This window comes from Heterodontus francisci, chromosome 10, assembly GCF_036365525.1.
Source record: "Heterodontus francisci isolate sHetFra1 chromosome 10, sHetFra1.hap1, whole genome shotgun sequence".
Lineage (NCBI taxonomy): Eukaryota > Metazoa > Chordata > Chondrichthyes > Heterodontiformes > Heterodontidae > Heterodontus > Heterodontus francisci.
The window spans coordinates 12,809,135-12,824,282 of NC_090380.1; the positions used below are offsets into that span (position 1 = coordinate 12,809,135).

Below are 15,148 nucleotides of genomic sequence, written 5' to 3' on the forward strand. Positions count from 1 at the left end.
TTGCACCTTGTTTATTTGGTAAAACTATATTTTAACTAAGTCATAACTACTGAACAATCTTTCTGGCCCTGGAAAACTAGTTTTATATTTGTGCAATGTCAATTTTTTCCATTATTATAAAACTTCCACAAACCTCAAAAATTTTAAGGCATTTCAGCTTCTAATGTGCAGGCCCCAATTTTTATTTTGCTCTCTGTAAAATTGATAAAAAGTGAAGGATATTCAGTGCATATTACTTCCTGGTTTGCTATGTGAGAATTCATCAATGTGATTGGCTGCTTTCCCTGTTTGATGATACTACTGCTGCTGGATGCCCTAGAGGGGCGGCACAATGGCGCAGTGGTTAGCATCGCAGCCTCACAGCTCCAGCGACCCGGGTTCAGTTCTGGGTACTGCCTGTGTGGAGTTTGCAAGTTCTCCCTGTGTCTGCGTGGGTTTTCTCCGGGTGGTCCGGTTTCCTCCCACAAGCCAAAAGACTTGCAGGTTGATAGGTAAATTGGCCATTATAAATTGCCACTAGTATAGGTAGGTGGTAGGGAAATACAGGAACAGGTGGGGATGTGGTAGGAATATGGAATTAGTGTAGGATTAGTATAAATGGGTGGTTGATGATCAGCACAGACTCGGTGGGCCGAAGGGCCTGTTTCAGTGCTGTATCTCTAAAAAAAAAAAAGATCTTCTCTACATGACGTCAGAATCAAATTAGCATTGGAAAAGTGAAATCCATACTACAGAGATGGCTAGATCTTTGTGGGCAGCTTTCTTCGAAAACAGGAGCGAGCATAGTTGCTTTGCTGCTGACTGCACAATCCAGGCCACTGCACTGGGTGACCAATAATTCTGGGGGGGGGGGGGGGGGTAATTTTAACCTTCGTCTTGTGGAAAACGGAGAACTCAGGTTGGCGCCCGTTTTACACCCGCCCAAATTTATTATTCAATAAAGTCAATGCAGTAAAAACAGGTGCCTATCTCGATTCTGTCAAGTTTCCCACTCAGCTAGTTAGATTGAAATTCCCCCCTTGGTCAAAAAGTGGATTTTAAGGAGCATCTTAAAGGAGGAGAGGGAGATGGAGAGGCTGAGAGTGCTTAAGGGAGGGAATTGCTGAGCATGAGGCCTAGGCAGACGAAGGCACAACTGTCAATGGCGGAACAAAGGAAGGGGGTGGGGATGTACAAAAGCTCAGAATTAAGAGAGTTTGGAAAGGGGAGAGTGATGGGGCCAGAGGATATTGCAGAGATAGGGAGGGGCAAGGCTATGAAGCAATTTAAGCACTAGGATGAGTATTTTATAAAAAAGCGAAATAGTGCAGATCCAAAATAAAAGCAGAAAAAGCTGACAACATAGCAGGTCAGGCAAGAGAAGGATAGGATTAACATTTCAGGTCAATAACAAAACAACCTCAACGAGAATTTTAAAATGGAGGCATTAAGGAACCAGAAGCCATTGTTGGTCAGCAAGGATAATTGTGATAGATAAGTAGCACTTGGTGCGGGATAAGATATAGACAGCAGTGGTTTGATGAGTTGAAGTTTCTGGAGGGTGGAGGATGGGAGGCTGGCTAAGACAGCATTGGAATAGTTGAGTCTGGAGATGACAAAAGCGTGGATGCTGGAGATGACAAAAGCGTGGATGAGAGTTCAGCAACTGATGGGCTGAAGTAGGAACGCAAGCAAGTTATTTTTCAGAGGTGGAAGGAGGAAGTCATTGTGATAGAGTGGGGTTGTGGTTGGAAGTTCATCTCAGAAGCAAACTGGACATCAAGCTTGCAAACGGTCTAGTTCAGCCTGAGACAGTGGCCAGAGAGAGGGCTGGAGTCGATGGTCAGGGAAGGGAGTTTGCGGCTGGGATCAAAGACACGATTTTGGTCTTCTCAATGTTTAATTGGAGAAAATTGCAGCTCTTTCCAGGGTTAGATGTCAGACTAACAGTCTGACAGTTGAGGCAAGGGGGGTGGGGGGGAAGGAAGGTTGAGAGAGATGATGGAGGTGTAGAGTTGGTGTCATCAGCATACATACGGAAGCTGACCCCATGCCTGCAGATGTTGTTGTCAAGGAACAGCATTTAGATGAGGAAGGACAGGTTCTTCAGAGATTCCAGAGGTAAGTGTAGGGATGGGAACAGAAGTCATAGTTGCAAATTCTCTGGCTAATATTAGATAGATAAGAATGGAACCAAGTAAGGACAGTCCCATTCAGCAGGACAACAGGGAAGTGCTTGAAGAGGATGAGGTGCTCAATCATGTCAATGGCTGCAAAGAAGTTGAGGAGGGATAAGCACCAGTCGTGGCGGATGTCATTTGTGACTTTGGTTAGGGCCCTTTGCAATTGGTGAAGATACAACAGGGTGTTGTACGAAACTTGGGCATGGATTTGGGAGGCATCAATGTGTTCAAGGACTTCAGGGGAAAGGGAGGTTGGAGACCGAGCAGTAGTTTGCAAGGACATATGGAGCCGAGGTTTTTGTTTGAGAAGGGGTTAGCGATGGTGGTTTTGAAAGAAAGGAAGGACAGCACCTGAAGAGAGGAAAGCTATTGCAATGCCAGGTAGCATGGGGTTCAGGAAGGGAATGGGGGGGATGGTCAAAGGAGCAGGAGGTGGATCTGATGGATGAGATGAGCTTGGAAAGATAGTAGAGAAACTTGGCCAGATGCGGGTTCAGGGCTAGGGCAATGACTACTCAAGTGGGAAAAAATGCAAAAATTGTAATTCCAGATTTCTTTCAGCCACGTTTATAATTTCTCATAGTTCTTTGTTCAGAAGGATATTGAACCACGAACGTTTGGTATTTGTATGCCTCTACAAAGTCATGATTTGCAACAGCAAAGGCACACCTGTAAAGGAAAAAGAACAAGATTACTCACTGCATTATAATGTTGAATCTAAAGCACCTTAAGGTTCGATTATCTACCTTGAAGATTCTTCTTCACTGGTAGTATCCTCCACATACTATCAGTATGACTTAGTTAACAATTTAACAGTAAGAGAACATTTATCTAACAGTGATCATAACGAGATTGAACTCAACATTAGGTTTGGAATTCAAAAATTTAACACATTTACAAATTTAACAATCTTCAGCCAGAAGTGCCAAGTTGATGATCCATCTTGGCCTCTTCCTGAAGTCCCCAGCAACACAGATGCCAGACTTCAGCCAATTCGATTCACTCCGTGTGATATCAAGAAACGACTGAAGGCACTGGATACTGCAAAGGCTATGGGCCCTGACAATATTCCAGCAATAGTATTGAAGACCTGTGCTCCAGAACTTGCCGCGCCCCTAGCCAAACTGTTCCAGTACAGCTACAACACTGGCATCTACCCTGCAATGTGGAAAATGGCCCAGGTATGTCCTGTACACAAAAAGCAGGACAAGTCCAACACGACCAATTACCGCCCCATCAGCCTACTCTCAATCATCAGTAAAGCAGCACTTGCTCAGTGACGCTCAGTTTGGGTTCCGCCAGGGCCATTCAGCTCCTGACCTCATTACAACCTTGGTTCAAACATGGACAAAAGAGCTGAACTCAAGAGGTGAGGTCAGAGTGACTGCCCTTGACATCAAGGCAGCATTTGACCGAGTATGCCATCAAGGAGCCCTAGCAAAACTGAGGATAATGGGAATCAGGGGTAAAACCCTCTGCTGGCTGGAGTCATACCTAACACAAAGGAAGATGGTTGTGGTTGTTGGAGGTCAATCATCTCAGCTCCAGGTCATCACTGCAGGAGTTCCTCAGGGTAGTGTCCTAGGCCCAACCATCTTTAGCTGCTTCAGCAATGACCTTCCTTCAATCACAAGGTCAGAAGTGGGGATGTTTGCTGATGATTGCACAATGTTCAGGAGTGTGATGGAACTATATCGCCGTTCCTTCACTGTCGCTGGGTCAAACTCCTGGAACACCCTTCCTAACAGCACTGTGCGTCTACCTACCCCAAATGGACTGCAGCGGTTCAAGAAGGCAGCTCACCACCACCTTCTCAAGGGCAATTAGGGATGGGCAATAAATGCTGGCATAGCCAGTGACGCCCACATCCCATGAATGAATAAAATAAAAAAAAACATTCGTGACTCCTCAGATACTGAAGCAGTCTGTGTAGAAATGCAGCAAGACTTGGACAGTATCCAGGCTTGGGCTGATAAGTGGCAAGTAACATTCGTGCTGCACAAGTGCCAGGCAATGATGTCTCCAACAAGAGAGAATATAACCATCTCCCCATGACATTCAATGGCATTACCATCGCTGAATACCCCACTATCAACATCCAAGGGGTTACCATCGACCAGAAACTGAATTGGAGTAGGCATATAAATACCGTGGCTACAAGAGCAAGTCAGAGGGCAGGAATCCTGCGGCGAGTAACTCACCTCCTGACTCCCCAAAGCCTGTCCACCATCCACAAGGCACAAGTCAGGAGTGTGATGGAATACTCACCACTTGCCTAGATGAGTGCAGCTCCAACAACACTGAAGAAGCTCGACACCATCGAGCACAAAGCAACCCACTTGATTGGCACCCCATCTACAAACATGCACTCCCTCATCCACCGACACACAGTGGCAGCGGTGTGTACCATCTACAAGATGCACTGCAGCAACGCACCAAGGCTCCTTAGACAGCATCTTCCAAACCTGCGACCTCTACCAACTCGAAAGACAAGGGCAGCAAATACATGGGAACACCACCACCTGCAAGTTCCACTACAAGTCACACACCATCCTGACTTGGAACTATATCGCCGTTCCTTTACTGTCGCTGGGTCAAAATCCTGGAACTCCCTTCCGAACAGCACTGTGGGTGTACCTACCCCACATGGACAGCAGCAGTTCAAGAAGGCAGCTCACCACCACCTTCTCAAGGGCAATTAGGGATGGGTAATAAATGCTGGCCTGGCCAGCGATGCCCACACGCCATGCATGAAAAAAAATACTAATATTCTAGATTTTAGTAGTTTAACAGGATGAGACCGACAACAGCAAACTGGTCAAAACTAATACCAGGTTATACTACAGAAGAACAGTGGAAGCTACATACCCCTCAGGGATGAGTACTACTTATTAAATAAAACAGCCATGGTCAACAGAAGCCATGAGAAATAACATAAAACTAAAGGAAAGAGCATACAGAAGTGCAAAGGATAGTGTAGATCCCAGGGACTGGGAGAGACATAAAGAACAGCAAGGAAAACAAAAAAAAGATATTAAGAGCTCCAAAGAGAATACAAAAAGAAACTTGCCAGGGGTACAAGATTAACACACAAAAAAGTTTTACAGTTATATTAGAAGGAAATGGACACTCAGGTGTAACATGTGTTCTTTAAAAACAGATGCGGGTCATATTACAAATGAAAATGAGATGGCAGTCTTGTTGACTAATTATTTTGTGTCAGTCTTCACAGCAGATGGGAGGATGATATACCGACATTCCAGGGAAACTAATAATCAATCAAGGACTGAAACTCACTAAAGTTAATGCAAGAAACAAAACACGTATTAGGAAAAATACTGGCACTAAAGATGACAAGTCCCTCGGACCGGATGGCTTCCAACCTAGGGTTTTAAAGGAAGTAGGTTAGGAAATTGCAGTTGCTTTAGATAGGAATTAACCCACTAGATTGAAAAATTACAAATGTAACTTCTTTTATTTGAGAAAGGTGAGGGGATGAAGCCAGGAAATTATAGACCTGTTGTCTAACATCTGTTGTGGGGAAGTTATTGGCAACTATAATTAAAAACAAAGTACGGAGAAATTTGAGCTGATTAGAAAACCAATACAGATTATAAAGACTAGATCATGTCTCACAAACTTAATAGAAATTTTTGAGGAATCAAAGTAGTAGGCAAGTGAATGCCTATGGATGTAGTTGATATGGACTTCCAGAAGGCATTCGATAAGGTTCTGCATTAGACTGTTCGGCTAAAATTAAAGCTCATAGAATTGAAAGTAAATAATTGACCTACTTAAGAGTTTGGTTGGGTAGTAGAAAACAGAAGTAAGGCTCATAGGTATGTACTCAAATTATAAGGCAGAAACTTGCTATGATAATTAATTCAAACTTGGTGCATCGCCAGTTTTGTGGGCAGGACATTTTCTAGCACAGCTTTATTTAAACTAGCACAAAAGATCGCAGAAACTCGATTTGCTCTGGACTTAATTTGCGCTTGAATTCCTCGATCTTTTGTGCTGGTTTGGCTGATTTGAGGTCAATTGTGCCAAAATAACCAGTGCAACTCAGCGGAAACTCCAGGCCATTATAGAACCTTGGTTAGATCACACTTAAGAGTGAACGTCTCTGGTTTCCATACTGTAAAAAAGATATTGAGGCACTAGACAAGGTGCAAAAATGACTTACTAGGACAATATCAGGTATAACCTCTAAGTTCTATCAGGAAAGACGAACAGGTTGGAGCTCTTTTCTTGAGAAAAGAGAATACTGAGGAGTGACCTGACAGAGACCTTTAAGATCATGGAAGAGTTTGATAGGTTTCCACTTGCAGGGAAGAGGTGAACTAGAGGCCATAAATATAAGACAGTCACAAATAAATCTAACAGGAGTTCAGGAGAAGCTTCTTTCCCGGAGAGGGGTCAGAATATAGAACTCGCTACCACAGGGAGTGGTTGAAGCCAGTAGCATAGATGGATTTAAGGGGAAGCTAGATAAGTACATGAGGGAGAAAGGAATAGAGGGATATGTTGATGGCGTTAGATGAAGATAGGTTGAAGGAGGCTTGTGTGGAGCATAAATACTAGGATGAACCTGCTGGGCCAAATGGCCTGTTTCTCTTCTGTAAGTAGTAGGTACTATGTAATACATTGATAGATTAAGTGAAGGGGTGAAACTGTGGCAGATGGATTTCAACAGAGGTAAATGTGAGGTCATCCATTTTAGACTGAAAGATGCTAGATCTAAGTATTATAACCCAGAGACCCAGGTTATTGCTCTGGGAACATGGGTTCAAATCCCACCATAGCTGAAGGTGGAATTTCAAATCAATTAATAATTCTGGAATTAAAAATGCAAGTCTAATGATGGCCATGAAACCATGGTTGATTGTCGTAAAAAGCCATCTGGTTCACTAATGTACTTTAGGGAAAGGAAGCTGCTGTCCTTACCTGGTCTGGCCTATATGTGACACCAGACCCACAGCAATGTGGATGACTTCTAACGGCCTCTGAAATGGCCTAGACAGCCACTCAGTTGTATTAAACTACCACAAAGTCAATAAGGAATGAAACAGGACAGACCACCCGGCTTCGACTTAGGCACTGGAAACGGCAACCCCAGCCCTGTCGACCCTTCAAAGTCCTCCTTACTAATATTTGGGGGCTGGTGCCAAAGTTGGGAGAGCTGTCCCACAGACTAGTCAAGCAGCAGCCCAACACAGTCATTATCACGGATTCATACCTTACAATGTCCCATTTCCGGGTATGTCCTGTCCCAACAGTAGGACAGACCCAGCAGAGAGGGCAGCACAGTGGTGTACAGTCGGGAGGGAGTTGCCCTGGGAGTCCTCAACATTGACTCTGGACCCCATGAAATCTCATGGCATCAGGTCAAACATGGGCAAGGAATCCTCCTGCCCTCCCCCATCTGATGAGTCAGTACTCCGCCATGTTGAACACCACTTGGCGGAAGCACAAAGGGTGGCAAGGGCACAGAATGTACTCTGGGTGGGGGACTTCAATGCCCATCACCATGAGTGGCTCGGTAGCACCACTACTAACCAAGCTGGCCGAGTCCTAAAGGACATAGCTGCGAGACTGGGTCTGCGGCAGGTGGTGAGAGAACCAACAAGAGGCGAAAACATACTTGACCTCGTCCTCACCAATCTGCCTGCCGCAAATGAATCTGTCCATGACAGTATTGGTAGGAGTGACCACCGCACAGTCCTTGTAGAGACGAAGTCCTGTCTTCACACTGAGGATACCCTCCATCGTGTTGTGTAGCACTACCAACGCGCTAGGATAGATTTCAAACAGATCTGGCAAATCAAAACTGGGCATCCATGAGGCGCTGTGGGCCATCGGCAGCAGCAGAATTGTATTCAACCACAATCTGTAACCTCATGGCCCAGCATATCTCCTACTCTACCATTACCATCAAGCCAGGAGACCAACCCTGGTTCAATAAAGAGTGCAGGAGGGCATGCCAGGAGCAGCACCAGGCATATCTCAAAATGAGGAGTCAACCTGGTGAAGCTACAACCCAGGAATACTTGCATGCCAAACAGTGTAAGCAGCATGCGATAGACAGAGCTAAGCGATCCCACAACCAACGGATCAGAACTAAGTAAGCTCTGAAATCCTGTCGCATCCAGTCATGAATGGTGGTGGAGGATTAAACAACTGATAGGAGGAGGCGGCTCCACAAATATCCCCATCCTCAATGATGGGGGAACCCAGCACATCAGTGCAAAAGACAAGGCTGAAGCATTTGCAACAATCTTCAGCCAGAAGTGCCGAGTTGATGATCCATCTCGGCCTCATCCAGAAGTCCCCAGCATCACAGATGCCAGTGTTCAGCCAATTCGATTCAGTTCACGTTAAATCAGGAAATGACAGAAGACACTGGATACTGAAAAGGCTATGGGCCCTGACAATATTCCAGCTATAGTGCTGAAGACCTGTGCTCCAGAACTTACTGCGCCTCTAGCCAAGCTGTTCCAGTACAGCTGCAACACTGACATCTACCCAGTTTGTCCTGTACACAAAAAACAGGACAAATCCAACCAGGCCAATTACCACCCCATCAGTCTACTCTCAATCATCAGTAAAGTGATGGAAGTTGTAGTCGCTAGTGCTATCAAGCGGCACTTGCTTAGCAATAACCTGCTCACCGACATTCAGTTTGAATTCAGCCAGGGCCACTCAGCTCCTGACCTCATTACAGCCTTGGTTCAAACATGGACAAAAGAACTGAACTCAAGATGTGAGGTGAGAGTGACTGCTCTTAGCATCAAGGCAGTACTTGACAGAGTATAGCATTAAGGAGTCCTGATAAAACTAGAGTCAATGGGAATCAGGGGAATAATTCTTCACTGGTTGGAGTCATACCTAGCACAAAGGAAGATGGTTGTGGTTGTCGGAAGTCAATCATCTCAGCTCCAGGACATCACTGCAGGTGTTCCTCAGGGTAGTGTCCTAGGCCCAACCATCTTCAGCTGCTTCATCAATGACCTTCTTTCAATCATAAGGTCAGAAGTGGGGATGTTCCCTGATTGCACAATGTTCAGCACCATTCGCGACTCCTCAGATACTGAAACAGTCTGTGCAGAAGTGCAGCAAGATCTGGACAATATCCAGGCTTAGGCTGATAAGTGGCAAGTAACATTCGTGCCACACAAGTGTCAAGCAATGACCATCTCAAACAAGAGAGGATCTAACCATTTCCCCATGACATTCAATAGCATTACCATCACTGAAACCCCCACTATCAACATCTTGGGGGCTACCATTGACCAGAAAATGAACTGGAGTAACTATATAAATACAGTGGCTACAAGAGCAGGTCAGCGGCTAGGAATCCCGCGGCGAGTAACTCACCTCCTGACTCCCCAAAGCCTGTCCACCAACTACAAGGCACAAGTCAGGAGTGTGATGGAATACTCTCCACTTGCCTGGATGGGTGCAGCTCCAACAACACTCAAGAAGCTCGACACCATCCACGACAAAGCAGCCCATTTGATTGGCACCCCATCTACAAACATTCACTCCCTCCACCACTGACACACAGTGGCAGCAGTGTATACCATCTACAAGATGCACTGCAGCAATGCTCCAAGGCGCCGTGGACAGCACCTTCCAAACCTGCAACCTCTATCATCTAGAAGGACAAGGGCAGCAATTGCATGGGAACACCACCACCTGCAAGTTCCCTTCCAAGCCACACACCATCCTGACTTGGAACTATATCGCCATTCCTTCACTGTCGCTGAGTCAAAATCCTGGAACTCTCTTCCTAACAGCACTGTGGGTGTACCTACCCCACATGGACTGCAGCAGTTTAAGGCGGAGGCTCACCACCACCTTCTCAAGGGCAATTAGGGATGGGCAATAAATGCTGTACTAGCCAGCAATGCCCACATCCCATGAATGAATTAAAAAAATGATTTAAATGGTGAAAAGTTTGCAACAGTGGAGGTCCAAAGAGGTCTAGGAGTCCACGTACACACATCACTAAAATATAGCAGTCAGGTACAAAATATAATCAAAAAGGCTAATGGAATATCAGCCTTTTAATCTAGAGCGCTAGAATAGAAAAGAGAGGAAGCTTTGCGACAGTGATACAAAGCCCTGGTTAGACCACATCTGAAGTACTGGGCATAGTTCTGGGCACTGCATCTTAGAAATATATATTGGGTTTACAAGGAGTGCAGTGCGGGTTCACTAGAACATCCCCAAGCTCCAAGGTTTAAATTACAAGGAAAGAGTGCATAAAGAAGTCTTCTATTCCCTGGAATAAGGGGTGAATGGATTGAGATTTTGAAAGGAGTGCTGGCCACCGGCACCAATATCCTGGATGGGGATGGAAGGCGGAGATGCAAGTCTGATTAATTCATTAATTTTAATGGATTTAAATATGTTAATTGGTGTCTCATCACTGAGCAGCGGGGTAGCCGCTATGTGGCCTCGCAGCCACCGGCAATATCAGGCCGCACCTTTCTGGCATCGAGGCCCATGGCGGGCCTCTGCCGGAGGCATTTTCTGGCCCCCCCCCCCCCCCACCGCCTTGACTCCCTCTGTCGGGGGTGGGGGGTCTGTAAAATTCAGTCCCATATCTAAGGATTCTCCTCACAGCTACCAGTTATTGCCCGAGAAGATGCAAGAGTATTTGTAACATGATGTGTGAATGTCGTATTAAATTCGTGTTATCTTTAATCAGTGAAAGACTCGGAAAAATGGCTGGGGACCAGTTGCAGTGACAACCAGAGGAAGGGATGGCTGAAAAGAAAAAGTGAGAGCAAGAGAGAGGAAGAACTAAAGAAAGGAGCCCAGAGGTTGGGGTCAGTTTGCTATAGAGTTATTCAGCACAGAAACAGGCCCTTCGGCCCATCGTGTCTGTGCTAGCCATACAGCCACCAACTATTCTAATCCCATATTCCTGCACTTGGCCCATAGCCTTGTATAGAGTGTGATTACCATTCAGTGTTCTCAATTACTATTTGCTGAGCAAGGGCTAGAGGTAAATGGTTTTTCCAATATATTTTTGCCACAAAGTGCATGTGGACAGAGAACATCAACGAGGCAGCTGTTTCCCTATAATTAGGGAGGAAAGGGATTACACCAAGTTAATACAGAGTTCCCTCACGTGCAGTGGAGTGAGCAGTTATACAGTGATATCGTAACTGATTTGATTCAGGGGAGTGCAGACAGAAAACAATTTCAAAGATGAAAAATAAGTTCTCAATAAACGTTAATGGCAAATAAACACTGAGGCTTCCCTTACCTTAAATGAGCTGCCACCATTTCATCGTAAGGAAGTTCCAGGATCTGCTGGCATCTCTCCTCTGGGTTTGCTAACTAGTTTCAAAGCAAAAAAGCAAAGACATCACTCAGACATATGCAGTTTCTGACACTGGCTCGAAACAATGAACTTAACATTTTGCATAAAATCATGCAAGCCTAAGGAGTTAAATGCATTGTGCACAATATTGCACTCCACTATTCTTCTTCTTTGGCCTCCTTATCTCGAGAGACAATGGGTAAGCGCCTGGAGTGGCTATAAAGGCCAACTCTAGAGTGACAGACTCTTCCACAGGTGCTGCAGAAAAATTTGGTTGTCGAGGCTGTTACACAGTTGCCTCTCCCCTTGCGCTTGTGTCTTTTTTCCTGCCAACTGCTAAGTCTCTTCGACTCGCCACACTTTAGCCCCGCCTTTATGGCTGCTAGCCAGCTCTGGCGAACGCTGGCAACTGACTCCCACGACTTGTGATCAATGTCACAGGACTTCATGTCGCGTTTGCAGATGTCTTTAAAGCGGAGACATGGACGGCCGGTGGGTCTGATACCAGTGGCGAGCTCGCTGTACAATGTGTCTTTGGGGATCCTGCCATCTTCCATGCGGCTCACATGGTCAAGCCATCTCAAGCGCTGCTGACTCAGTAGTGTGTATAAGCTGGGGATGTTGGCAGCCTCAAGGACTTCTGTGTTGGAGATACGGTCCTGCCACCTGATGCCAAGTATTCTCCGGAGGCAGCGAAGATGGAATGAATTGAGACATCGCTCTTGGCTGACATACGTTGTCCAGGCCTCGCTGCCATAGAGCAAAGTACTGAGGACACAGGCTTGATGCACTCGGACTTTTGTGTTCCGTGTCAGTGCGCCATTTTCCCACACTCTCTTGGCCAGTCTGGACATAGCAGTGGAAGCCTTTCTCATGCGCTTCTTGATTTCTGCATCTATAGATAGGTTACTGGTGATAGTTGAGCCAAGGTAGGTGAACTCTTGAACCTCTTCCAGAGCGTGGTCACCAATATTGATGGATGGAGCATTTCTGTTTAGCTTAGTTTAGAGATGCAGCACTGAAACAGGCCCTTCGGCCCACCGAGTCTGTGCCGATCATCAACCACCCATCTATACTAATCCTACACTAATCCCATATTCCTACCACATCCCCACCTGTCCCTATATTTCCCTACCACCTACCTATACTAGGGGCAATTTATAATGGCCAATTAACCTATCAACCTGCAAGTCTTTGGCATGTGGGAGGAAACCGGAGGAAACCCACGCAGACACAGGGAGAACTTGCAAACTCCACACAGGCAGTACCCAGAATTGAACCCGGGTCGCTGGAGCTGTGAGGCTGCGGTGCTAACCACTGCGCCACTGTGCTGTAACGTCCTGTCCCATGATGTTCGTTTTCTTGAGGCTGATGGTTAGGCCAAATTCGTTGCAGGCAGCCGCAAACCTGTCGATGAGATACTGCAGACACTCTTCAGTATGAGATGTGAAAGCAGCATCGTCAGCAAAGAGGAGTTCCCTGATGAGGACTTTCCGTACTTTGGACTTCGCTCTTAGACGGGCAAGGTTGAACAACCTGCCCCCTGATCTTGTGCGGAGGAAAATTCTGTCTTCTGAAGACTTGAACGCATGTGAGAGCAGCAGGGAGAAAAAAATCCCAAAAAGTGTGGGTGCGAGAACACAGCCCTGTTTCACGCCACTCAGGATAGGAAAGGGGCCTGATGAGGTGCTGCTATGTTGAATTGTGCCTTTCATATTGTCATGGAATGAGGTGATGATACTTATTAGCTTTGGTGGACATCCAATCTTTTCTAGTAATCTGAAGAGACCACGTCTGCTGACGAGGTCAAAGGCTTTGGTGAGATCAATGAAAGCAATGTAGAGGGGCATATGTTGTTCGCGGCATTTCTCCTGTATCTGACGAAGGGAGAACAGCATGTCAATGGTCGATCTCTCTGCACGAAAGCCACACTGTGCCTCGGGTAGACGCGCTCGGCCAGCTTCTGGAGTCTGTTTAAAGCGACTCGAGCAAAGACTTTCCCCACTATGCTGAGCAGGGAGATTCCACCGTAGTTGTTGCAGTCACCGCGGTCACCTTTGTTTTTATAGAGGGTGATGATATTGGCATCGCACATGTCCTGTGGTACTGCTCCCTCGTCCCAGCACAGGCAAAGCAGTTCATGTAGTGCTGAGACGATAGCAGGCTTGGCACTCTTGATTATTTTAGGGGTAATGCTGTCCTTCCCAGGGGCTTTTCCGCTGGCTAGAGAATCAATGGCATCACTGAGTTGCGATTTTGTTGGCTGTACGTCCAGGTCATCCATGACTGGTAGAGGCTGGGCTGCATTGAGGGCAGTCTCAGTGACAACTATATATAATATAGTGCACTCCACTATATTGTAGACATAAATGACCAGATAGTCATAGAGCTGTACAGCATAGAAACAGGCCCTTCGGCCCACCATGTCCATGCCGACCATAATGCCTATTTATACTAATCCCATCTGCCTGCATTAATTCCATATCTCTCTTTGCCTTTCTCATTCAAGTACCTGTCCAGATGCCTTTTAAATGTCGCTATTGTTCCTGCCTCCACCACCTCCTCAGGCAGCTCATTCCAGATATTCTTTGTGTGTGAAAAATTTACCCCTTTGATCCCCTTTAAACCTCCTCCCCCTCACCTTAAATCTATGCCCTCTAGTTTTACTCACCCCTACCATGGAAACAGACTCTGGCTATCTACCCTATCTATGCCTCTCATAATTTTATATACCTCTATCATATCCCCTCTCAGCCTCCTTCGCTCCAGGGAAAACAGAGCCAGCCTATCCAATCTCTCTTTATAACTCAAGCCCTCCAAACCAGGCAACATCCTTGTGAATCTCTTCTGCACCCTCTCTAGCTTAATCACATCTTTCCTGTAGTGCGGTGACCAGAACTGCACACAGTACTCCAAGTGCAGCCTAACCAACGTTATGTACAACTGTAACATGACGTCCCAACTCTTGTACTCAATGCCTCGGCCAATGAAGGCAAGCATGCCAAACGCCTTCTTCACCACCTTGTCTACCTGTGTTGCCACTTTCAAGGAACTATGTACTTGCACCCCAAGGTCTCTCTGCTCAACAACACTCCCCAGGGCCCTGCCATTCACTGTATATGTCCTACCCTGGTTTACCTTCCCAAAATACATCACTTTGCACTTGTCTGCGTTAAATTAAATGCTACAGGATAAATTGAATTTCTTACTGTTCTGATAAAAGAGATCGGAGAAATGGGAGCTCTTTTCATTAGAGCAAAGAAAGCTCAGAGATTTATTAGAGCTATTTGCAAATCTGAGGGGTTTTGAATAGGTAAATCAGGAAAATCGATTTCTATTGGTCAGATAGTTGGTACTTAGAGAGTAACATCATTACCAAAGAACAAAAAAGAGAGGGTTAGAAGAAATGTTTAGGTGCAGGGCAAAATACTGTGGATGCTGGAAATCTGAAATAAAACCAGAAAATGCTGGGAATACTCAGCAGGCCTGGGAGCATTTCTGGAGAGAGACACCGAGTTAATATTTCAGGGTGATGGCCTTTCATCAGATGAAATGTTAACTCAGTTTTTCTCTCCACAGATGCTGCCAGAGCGGCTGAGTATTTCCAGCATTTTCTGTTTTTATTTACATGCAGAGGATGGTTAGGGCA

General features: G+C 45.8%; 1 protein-coding gene across 1 annotated transcript in view; it reads right to left on the reverse strand.

Annotated features, from left to right (window-relative positions):
- The window catches only part of pcid2 (PCI domain containing 2), a 63,513-nt gene that overhangs the window by 33,791 nt on the left and 14,574 nt on the right, over positions 1-15,148 (reverse strand). The window contains exons 4-5 of the mRNA XM_068040117.1: positions 11,443-11,516; positions 2,764-2,831 (exon numbers count right to left, since the gene is read on the reverse strand). Coding sequence (XP_067896218.1) covers positions 2,764-2,831; positions 11,443-11,516 — 142 coding nt within the window. The remainder of the gene's footprint in view (positions 1-2,763; positions 2,832-11,442; positions 11,517-15,148) is intronic.